At 45.5% G+C, this 10,464-nt stretch overlaps 2 protein-coding genes across 2 annotated transcripts; both read left to right on the forward strand.

The window, feature by feature from the left end:
• The first annotated feature begins 2,626 nt into the window (after positions 1 to 2,626).
• On the forward strand, positions 2,627 to 4,031 carry LOC124690931. Its single transcript, XM_047224248.1, has 2 exons — positions 2,627 to 2,951; positions 3,818 to 4,031. The coding sequence occupies exons 1-2, from the start codon at positions 2,671 to 2,673 to the stop codon at positions 4,029 to 4,031; spliced, it is 495 nt and encodes a 164-aa protein (XP_047080204.1). The 5' UTR covers positions 2,627 to 2,670.
• Positions 4,032 to 4,168: 137 nt separating this feature from the next.
• On the forward strand, positions 4,169 to 9,901 carry LOC124690932 (cysteine-rich receptor-like protein kinase 10). Its single transcript, XM_047224249.1, has 8 exons — positions 4,169 to 4,511; positions 5,142 to 5,309; positions 5,623 to 5,801; positions 6,538 to 6,793; positions 7,318 to 7,540; positions 7,705 to 7,825; positions 9,498 to 9,668; positions 9,881 to 9,901. Exons 1-8 carry the CDS (start codon positions 4,169 to 4,171, stop codon positions 9,899 to 9,901), a joined length of 1,482 nt encoding a protein of 493 aa, XP_047080205.1.
• Positions 9,902 to 10,464: the final 563 nt, after the last annotated feature.

The following is a 10,464-nucleotide window of genomic DNA, read 5'->3' on the forward strand; positions in this document are numbered from 1 at the left end:
CTCTCCTCCACCACATCTCGCACGCTTAAGCGAAGCTCCGCCGGATTTCTCCACCACCACCGACACCACGCCGTCGTGCTGTCGGATTCAAGAGGAGCTACTACTTCCGCTGCCCCGCTGGAACGGGGAGGTGGACGTCGTCTTCATCAACAACCGAACGTGTGACCGAGTACGGAGGTGCCGCCCGTTCGTGGCGCCGGAACCGATCGTGATCAAGATCTTCTACGCGCTTTTGCAAGCGGCAAGTGAACGTCTACCGCAGCAACAAGAGCCTCATCTTGTAGGATTTGGAATCTCTTCAAGGGTGAGACTCGATACCCCCTCGTTGCTACCGTCTTCTAGATTGCATCTTGGCTTGGATTGCGTGTTCGCGGTAGGAAATTTTTTGTTTTCTATGCAACGTTATCCTACACATCATGCATCTTGATCTGAACGGAGCCAATGCCCACGATCTCACGTGGGTTGTTATCTCCCATACGCACAACATCTCCACTCTGCACAAACTCATAAGAACTGAACCAGTCTTTGTTACGAAGAAATATGAAACGAACATGCGTAATCAAGGATCCACTCATCATTACCGAAACACAACCGCAAAAACAACTAGGCAATCGCCATCGAATTATCACTGGAAACAACAAGACAGCCTTACCATCACCCTCGATTTGTTTTTCGGTTGGTAAGTACCGTTTCTTTTCTCTTTGTTCCGCAACTTCCAAGCAATCATCAATATTGTGGCTAGTTTTCTTACAAGTACTTGCGTAACTTACCATCTCATCCCTTGGACTTTGAGCGACCTCTGTCGGTCTTGCTCTTATCTCCGTTGTAGTTGTTGTAGTTGTTGTTTCGTTCTCTGGCCCTACCTCGGACCTGCAGCAGCTTCTGCCTTAGATGACGAACCCTCTCGCTCGCACCATAGATTTCATCTTTTCCCTCTGCTGGAGGGCCTCATAAACTTCGGCAAGGGTTAGTTCATCACGATCGTATAACAAAGTGTCTCGAAAATTCGCAAAAGAATTAGGCAACGAGACTAACGAGTATAAGAGCTAGATCCTCATCATCATATTTTACCTCCATGGACAGCAAATCAGAAACGATATCTTTAAAGATCGATAGATGATTCATCATTGACGCACCTTCTTGCAGCTTGTGCGAAAACAACTTCAACTTCACGTGCATCTTACTGGTTAGATCTTTGGACATACAGATCGATTCCAGTTTCAACCACAGCGCCGATGCGGATTTCTCAGCCAGCACTTCCTGCAAGATATTGTTGGATAGATGAAGCTGAATTAATGAAAAAGCCTTACGATCTTTCCTCTTTTCATCCTCGGTCCAGGTCTTGGCATCTTTCTTGCCAAAACCATCAAGAGCTTCATCCAGATCGAAGACTCGGGTAAGTATCGCCCTCATCTTCACTTGCCACAGAGAAAATCTCGTGGTATAATCCAAGCTACGATAGATCGAATTTCAAGGAAGACATGTCGCAAAACCCTAGATTGAAACACAGGCTCTGATACCACTTGTTATAAAAGCGACAAGCAAATAACGAAGAACGAAACAAGAACACACGCAGGGGACACAAGATTTAACGTGGAAAACCCCTTCCAACACGAAGGGGAAAAACCACGGGCGCCAGCCAACAAAACTTCACTATATCGGGAGGTGTTTACAAATGCCGTGGGTTATCTTATAACTCGATAAACCCTAGCCGGCGGCTTACAAGATGTATATATAGGCGGTGCCAACGCTTCGGCCCAAGCCTCCGGCGACGGGCCTCGCTCCGCTCGTCAGAAGTTAGCCTCCCTTTAGTATATGAATTTGGATCACAATACAACACTACTTCTTCGTCTCCGGGACGGATGTGGTCTTTTCGACCCGTTCGGCAACTTCCCGTCCGCAACCAACAACGTCAGGCTGGCTCAGGGAGGAGCGGCAGCGGTGGCGCGCCATCGACACGGTCTAGAGGTTGAAGATGAAGGGCTTCTCAAGGATCTCGTTGTAATTTTCGTTTTTCTTGAGCTGCTTTGTACCGTTCGGTGTTTCTTTTAATGCCAGTGTCCTATTCGCAAAAAAAAATTAATCTCTAACTGAAGGCACAAGTGGCACCGCACATTGAGTATATATTTCAAGACTTGATCGGTACATGAAGTCTTGCGTCTTATTGTTGTACGGACTTTGATGCCATTTGCATGTTCCTTATATGATATATATATATAGCACGGTGTTCATCTTTCACAAGTTTGTTTGGATAAAGGCAAATTGGTTCAGAAATTAATTGGATTTAGAAACTACAAATTAATTCCTAACTATAGGCCCGAGTGTCACCGCAACGTCTCAATTGGACTTGGCACATTACGGTGACACGAAACCGATCCATCTAATTGAAAAAAATTACCATTTTCATTTGTCGTTCCCAATAGCGGTAGACTTTGTCAAGCAGTTGCATCGAAGGGAGCACTTTCAGGATGCAAGTGGAGGCAGGCTTCCACAGGCCCGCTTAGCCGCGCCGCGAAAAAAAACGATTGGTGTCCTGGTGGACTACCTGTCTTGCATATGTGGGCCTTGTAGACAATTTCCACGAAGCCTTCTTGGCCCGCTGGCCCGCACCGCTCTCTCTCTCAGAAACACGATCGTCTTCGCCGTTCATCCCCACCCGTTCATCCCCACATGCGCCGCCGGCGCTGCCGCTCGTCATGTACGGGTTCTCTCCGTGGACTGCACCTCCCCATCGTCCCCGAAGACACCTCGGCCAGCCAGCGTTGTTCCCGCCTCCACCTGCGGATGGAGGATGATGAGGAGATGCCAGGAGCGGCAAGGAAGGATGAGGAGATACCAGGGGTGGCGGGGAAGGAGGAGGAGATGTCGGTAGTGGCCGGGAAGGAGGAGGAGATGCCTAAGACGGCGGGGGTGGAGGAGGAGAGGAGGAAATTAATCCGGCCGGCTCTCAGGTCTCCTATTTCTTGCTGTTCCGATTTGATATGTTTCCCCACGTTTTCTTTCAGTCCATGTTATTATCTGTGCATGCTACAATTGCAGCTCTGAATTTCACCCATACTTTATTATCTTTATATGCTAGGCAGCTTGTATGTGCATTGGGTACAATCAAATTGTCTGTTTGGCTGTAGTTCTAAGCTGAAAATTGTTGCAGCCAACTAACTGGTACTAAGTGGAAAATTATAGAACAGCTCTGAAAATGCTCCAGCTAAAGAGTAAGGGAAAAAGAGCCCCCCAATCTGGTTTAATAGCTCACCAGCTCTTGGTGAAGATTTCTGAATTACACTTGCAGCTTAGTACATCATATTTTAGCGAAAGGCTGAATAGCACTTGCAGCTTGGTTTGCCTATTCTAGATGCTTTTGAAAGGCTGCACTTGGTGGTTTCATTTAATACCTTACATACTCAAGTTGTAGACATCCTTGATCAGTCGTGCTACCAGTATTTCGTTGACCATCTTGCATACTTTTTAGTCACAGTTATCATTGATCAGCACGGTGCTACCAGATTTTAGAAGATATACTTTGCTCTGCAGAAGTCTTTGTAATGGGATGTCAATCCTATGTACCGCCCTTGTGGTAGCAATCGCTGCTGTTTGTTCACACTTAACTATGTCCTGAAGATTTCTTGCTTGGTAGCACATGAGAGTCCAGTGCAGATTGTCAGCAGTCAGAATGAGTCAATCACGAGGAACTATCTTGGTGCACCATTAGTTCTGTGTTCTTCCTCTGTTAGCTTCTCAAAACGTCTTATATTAGGAAACGGAGCGTGTGTTCACTATGTGTCAAAGCTTTCTGATGTACATGTTCAATTCTTACCAGTCCTGTATTTGGAGGCGGTCGAATTGGATGCGGCCCGCCTCATCCCTCCGCCCCTCCGGTCCACAGACGCCGGCGGCGCCGGCGCAGCCTCCTCCTCCACACCAACCGGGCTGCAACAGACGGTACGCACCGGTGCACGAGGCGCAGTGTCGGTGGACGCATGGCGACCCCTGCCACCACCGCGATGTGTCCCTCCCGCACGGGTGGAACCTGAACAGGTGGAGGCTCCCTGTTCCACCTCCTCCGACGGACCGCGCTGCGCCAAGAGATTCGTCGACGGATCCAGCGGCTACCACCGGCGATGCAGCAGGAGGAGGTGTACCGCCGGGTTATCAGTGACGCCGGGATTTCATGCCCGGCGACGATGCGCCTGGCAGTGAAAACGAGGTCGTCTACGACGAGGACGAGGGGGGCGACAAGGAGATGGATTACGTGCCTCCTCCAACCGCTTTGAAGCTGGAGTCGGTCATCCCCGACAACTACGACGAGGACGTGGCCACGGCCGCCGCAATAGTCGCGTCATTGGCCGACGAGGAGGCCAAGTGGCCGTGGCCAGGGTTTGAGGACGTCGTCCAGCTCTCGTCTATGGTGACGGCGTCCTTGTTGCCGCCTCCTCCGCTGCCGCCGCTCGCTCCACCACAGGCAGCATGGGACGGCCAGGAGGTGGACCTCCTCCGCCAGCGACACCGCTGCAGTTTAGATTTTAGTTTTAAACTATGTGAATTATGTTTGAATCTATAAAATTTCTATCAAGTTTTCACGCGTTTTTTTCAATTCGTGCCTGTTACTTTGTCCCGCTGCAGATTGTCCCGTTGCACAGGGTGTTTAGACCAACCCAAACAGGCCATTTAGATCGCTGATTTATATCCAGATAACATAAAGCAAAGAAAAAAAGCACGCACGTACGAGCAGCAGCTAACACACGCGGACGCAGCTTACATACGCAGCAGCTACCACGCGCGGACGCAGCGCACATACGCAGCAGCCAGCAGCTAACATGCGCGCGGACGCAGGAACCTGCGAGACCTGCACTTGTCCGCGTATGTACGTCCGCAGGAGCCTGCTTGTCCTGCGTTTTGCACTGGCGGCTCGCGCGGACAAAGTGGGCTCTTCCGTGGACTTGTCCACCTGCATCCTTAGAGCACTTCTTCACACATATCTAGATCATGGGAAGTGGTACATATTTATTTAATCATTCTAGTTTTTAAGTTGAAACTCTGAAAGATGCCTGGCCTTCCATGGGATGCTATGGGCATCGCATATGCATTTACAAGTCCATAGGGTCAACTGAATTATTTTTAAATGTTCCACTCGATGTGTATAGCTGGAGCCTGGATGCTCGATGATTATATTCATACCACACACCTTCCACCTCCCCTCCCCATGATAGTTACAGGGAGATCTGAAACTCGCCAAGCTGCTGACTGGAAGATCAGAAACTCGCCTTACTGCTGCCTCGACGATCTGAAACTCGACTTCACTGCCCAGCAGAGTAAGCAGATCTGGCAACCAGCCCTGAGTTTAAATTGGCTGCTGTATATTACGAATGCTATTTTTTCTCGCGCATCGATCGCTGCCTCTTAAATTCACGGATCTGCCTTTTGTTCGTGTACGCGAAGTAGTAAACAACGGTTTTACACTGTTTGCAGAAAAGCAGATCGAGTGATCTCCCAACTGTACTGTAATTGAATTTCTGTTCTTTTCATGATTACATACTTCTTCGATTGTGAGTTTCCGACTAGAGTTTAGTGGCCAATGGTCGTACACTAATGCGCTAGCTTGATCTTTTTTCTTCAGACTTCCAGGAGGTACTAGCTGCGGCATGGCTAAACATGTTAGTACCAGCCGGAATGAACTGGAGTGCATGCTGCTGGACGAAACCTCAGAGCCCAAGGCTCTGCCACTGTCACTTCTGGAAGACATCACGTGTGGTTTCTCCGAAGATCAGGAGATTGGTAGAGGCGGCTGCGCGGTGGTCTACAAGGTAATACAGAAATTTAATAACGGGTGGCCTGAATTGCCGCGTGCTAATGGCCTGGTTTCGATTGGGTTGGCTTTGGAGTTTGGATGTGTCGAAATGTGTTAATCGCCTAGTAGTCGTTTGGTTTGGACTCTGGGCTCTCGAACGAATTTGGTGAACCCATTAGTGGGTGTAGGTTCTGTAGTCGTCGTCTTCATGCTTTCCTAATCCCCAAATCGACTACAATCTACTCTCATGGTCTGCTTCGCTCCCGGATTGATCCTTACAGGCAGGCAGGCAGCGTGTCGCTGCCGCCACCGTTGCCGGATCTCATGGCCCCTTTCCGCCCCCGGATCTCCGATTCTTGGTCGGGTTGGCCTGGCTGACGCGCCGCCGCTGCGTCTTCCTCCGGCAAGGATCGTATGGCGCCATATTATTCTTGAAACAAACCAGCATGTGCGAACGCGTCGGTGCCAGGACCGTGGAACGTTCGAGCGATGATTGGGGCGACAGTTCTGAGTTATTTCCTTATCTGTTCTTTCTTTTTTTCATCTGTTTTGCCTTCTCAAGATTGCAGTTGGATGCTTACAGCTATATACCATGATCTTGTGTTTGTATGGAGAAACAATGAAATCATGTCTACCCGATTCTGTGATTTGGCTAGGTTTTAATGTTCTGGGTTAGATGCATTGTGGTTCTTAAAGTTTCAGTTTTTCTCTGGTTCTCGAGCTGACAAGGCATCTTACGACTCTCGGTGCAGGGAACGCTTGGTAACGGGCTGACTGTCGCCGTGAAGATGCTATCACATTCTTATATGCATGAGAAGGAATTCCAACGAGAGGTTGAATGTTTGCTCAAGGTGAATCACACAAATATAGTGAGATTTCTAGGATACTGCGCTGATACTCAAGGAAGTATGGCAGATTTCAATGGAAAGTTTGTCATGGCAGATGAACAACAAAGGTTGCTCTGCTTTGAGTACCTGCCTAAAGGGAGCCTCGATGGGTATATCCATGGTATGAAGTATCATTTGGCACGTAACATTTATTCTGCCATTGTTTTGTTCATATATATCACTGAAAATTACAATCTAGTTCCCGCGATTTTGTTACGTTAATAATCAATTATTCTACCGTCAGTAGCATAACATGTATTGAATTTGTAGTGACTTTGAATGCACCAATTCAAAGAAAATTTGAATATCCCTCCGACATTTCGTTTTTGGTGTATATCTAGAATATAAATATTGCATCTCCATGGTAGTCGGTTGTTCAAAGTAGATCCGATGCTTCCAGATTTTTTGGACATGAGTCTAAATCGAGAGTATGTCAACATTCTGAAATCATATTTAATTTCTAGATATTTTCAGTGAGGATGTGGGGAGTTAGAAAGAACCTGAACTGATGAGATTATTGTTTTAGGCATCCCATGCCTCTAGTAAAGATTACTTATCCTGCCGTATAATTTATGTTATTCATATTGAGGATGCCCAGTGCTTCAAAATCTGATATATAATGCGTTTTCATCTCCTTTTGCACAGATGCATCTAGTGGACTTGACTGGAGCAAGCGGTACAAAGTTATAAAAGGGGTCTGCGAAGGGTTAAGTTATCTTCACCGGAAAAAAATATTCCACTTAGATCTCAAACCCGGGAACATATTGCTAGATGCTAATCTGGTACCCAAAATATCTGACTTTGGTCTATCAAGGATCTTCGAGGAAGATAAGAGTCGGTTTGTTCCTACAAAAATGGGTGGAACATTGTAAGATATCTAAGCTTATTGCAAGCTAATGCTTCTCATTCACAATGATTTATGTTGCTTCTCCGAGCAATCATTGATGGCAGCATAATTTCCTTACTATGAGCCAACATCCATTACAGTCGTTCATTCTAGAGAAAGAACCTTTGACTATATTTTTCATGCAGCGGATATTTGGCTCCGGAATTCACTAATAATGAAATCACACACAAGTTTGACTTGTATAGTCTTGGTGTTATACTCATTGAGATATTGACTGGAAAGAAGGGGTACCAATCTGTCGAGAGTGTAAGAACTTTCTATGTCACGGTTCTAATATAAAGGCCTGATGTATTAAAATAATTATTTTACACATTAACCTTGCACGATGTCCTTCATTATTTTCTAGATGTTGTGAGTAATTCTAATTATTTATAGAAGGTGCATTAGGCTCATGCAGAAATTGTCTGCGAAAGAATCGAACATAAAATCTTCCATGTGTATCAAGGTGAAACTAAAAAATTCTGACAATTATTAACCAGTCCCCAAAGTTAACAACCACATACATACTTAGTAAAATAAGCTAATGAATGGAACTCCTATTCATTCGTTTTTCGTTAGTCATGGTTTTAGGTACAAAAGTGATTAAATCAGTCAATTTATTAGAAAATCCTGATCACAATTGGCTTAGACAAATATCAAAAGATAAAATGCAATACCATCTAACACTGGTGTATGTCATATAATAAAGCTATGAGTAATTTAATACAGTGGAATACAAGCGCATAGGACATAAATTGAATGCAAGTAAAGAGCGGTACTAATTTTAATACTCCCTCCGTCCCAGTTCGCAAGGCAAATTCCTAAAAAATATTTGTCCCAAAATCCCTCACCTCCTAGGCACATTTTGCATTTAATGTGGGAGTAAACTAATTCATTTTTGCATGCAAACACTCCTTTTTTCATCTCCCACCACGCACTAGTACTCCATGCATATGAAACCACCGCGCACTAGTACTCCATGCATGTGAAAGGCAAAGTTTTTGCATGTTTTAACGTGCAAATTTAGAGCCAATAAAAATTCACCTTGAGCCAAGATATTTGAAAACTTTGCTTGCGAACTGGGACGGAGGGAGTATAGCTAATTACATGTTGTAGGTCAAGTTATTCAGTTTGCAACTAAAATTAAAAGCACATTGGACAACAGTCGAAGTATAATATGCACTGAAATGGCTAACTGATTCCGTTGCATTATATTAGAAGTATTTCCATCACTTGTCTATCCTAATTTTACCGGTTACTTTTTCTGAGAATATTCTGTAATTAACTAATAATCATCCTAAGGAGCGATACAATTTTTTGCAAAGAAGCCTGGTTGAACTTTTAAAAATTATCTATATAACAATTTAAGTAAAATCATGAGACCGGTTCACTAGAAATCTCGCATCACATATGTTAAACGCGTTCCATGGAGGCAAATGCACCGTCTCCAAATCTATCTTTGCAAATTGAGAATTTGCGAAACCGTACACAAAAATTAGTTTTAGAATTATTGGTAGTTTGATGCTTGAGTCATCGGTGCTATTACGCGTTACATTCAAGGTGGGGTTTGCCTATGCTAGCTATATATACATACATACTTCAAGGTGGGGGTTGCGCAGAACTTTTATTTTCAGGCTACTGGGTGGCGGCATCTTAATAGAATAGTAAATGCATAGCTTTTCTAGGTGTCATATTTTCAGCTGGTTGATTCATGTATCTACCCTAGCTTTTCCTTGATTGTAATCTGTGATGATGAATATTTTAGAACTTCACAATAAGTTTTAATAAAGCAAGCCGTGTGCATCTACTGATGCAGAGGTTGAGGCTATGCTCTTTTATCGAAAAAAAATATATACATACATACTTCAGTTTCCCATATACAACGACTTTAATCTTCTTTCAGTTTTATGAATCATAGCTCACGACTGAAACTTCTTAGGTACTTGAAAGTTGGAGTAACAGGTTGGACAAATCACAAGGACAGACCAGTTTCGAACAAATTCGAGTATGCACAGAGATAGGGATTGAGTGCACTGACACCAACCCAGAGAAGCGACCAGTTGATATACATCATATAGTTGCTCGGCTGAATGAAACCGAAAGTAGCCAGGTATGTTAATTTAAAGATCTACTATGTTTACTTTCATCTGCGGCTTATATGAGCTAAAGGCTCAAAAACTCGTAAGTGAGCGCGAGCTTGGGTGATCCGCATATCCATACTACATCAAGCCGTTGGAATCTTTACCTGACATCATAATTCCCAATGTAGCGCTGTAATTTTTTTTGAACATTTTTTTTTTGAACAAATGCGCTGTAATTCAGCCAGCCAATACACCCGGCTAAGTTAGCCAACCACCCGAGTGACAGCCACAAAGGGAACAGTTCCACGCGGGATACCTGTGCTCTGGACGCGGTTTTGCAGAGATGGGGACGAGATCCTGTTCCAGTCACGGAGCTTGCAGAAAGCAATATACATTACAGTTTGACTGCACAAATCTCTCTATAAAATCTTGCCAATAGTAGAATATCTAACCGACTATCGATGTTAAGAGCATCTTCACCGGGGCGTCCCATACCGGCCCTAATAGCAGCTAAAATGAACTCACATCGGCGCGCCCCAAAAAGCGTCGGCGTGTTTTCGAGCCCAATAGAAGTACCGACAACTCCGTGTCGGCCCTTTGCAAAGGCCACGCCGGCGCCTCACGGCACGTCGGCTTTCGCTGGTGGGACCACCTTGACAGTGCTAAGAGGCGACGGGTCGCATTAAAAACGACGCGTGTCGCACGGTCGTCGGCGTCAATAGCTCCGCTCAGACACCGAAGCAACGACGAGGACGGAAACTGGCCACGCGGTGTCCACCCACCTCCCTGACGCGCCTTCAATGCACGTCTGCCACCTCCCTTAAA

The sequence above is a fragment of the Lolium rigidum genome, chromosome 2 (assembly GCF_022539505.1).
Source record: "Lolium rigidum isolate FL_2022 chromosome 2, APGP_CSIRO_Lrig_0.1, whole genome shotgun sequence".
NCBI lineage: Eukaryota > Viridiplantae > Streptophyta > Magnoliopsida > Poales > Poaceae > Lolium > Lolium rigidum.

What these genes read in the sequence shown, in the direction of transcription:
- LOC124690931 (XM_047224248.1), top strand. Translation starts at nt 2,671, where the DNA reads ATGCGCCGCCGGCGCTGCCGCTCGTCATGTACGGGTTCTCTCCGTGGA. An exon ending in TTAATCCGGCCGGCTCTCAG is followed by an intron (nt 2,952 to 3,817) that starts GTCTCCTATTTC and finishes AATTCTTACCAG; the next exon opens with TCCTGTATTTGGAGGCGGTC.
- LOC124690932 (XM_047224249.1), top strand. Translation starts at nt 4,169, where the DNA reads ATGCCCGGCGACGATGCGCCTGGCAGTGAAAACGAGGTCGTCTACGAC. An exon ending in ACAAAAATGGGTGGAACATT is followed by an intron (nt 7,541 to 7,704) that starts GTAAGATATCTA and finishes TTTTTCATGCAG; the next exon opens with CGGATATTTGGCTCCGGAAT. An exon ending in ATGAAACCGAAAGTAGCCAG is followed by an intron (nt 9,669 to 9,880) that starts GTATGTTAATTT and finishes GCTGTAATTCAG; the next exon opens with CCAGCCAATACACCCGGCTA.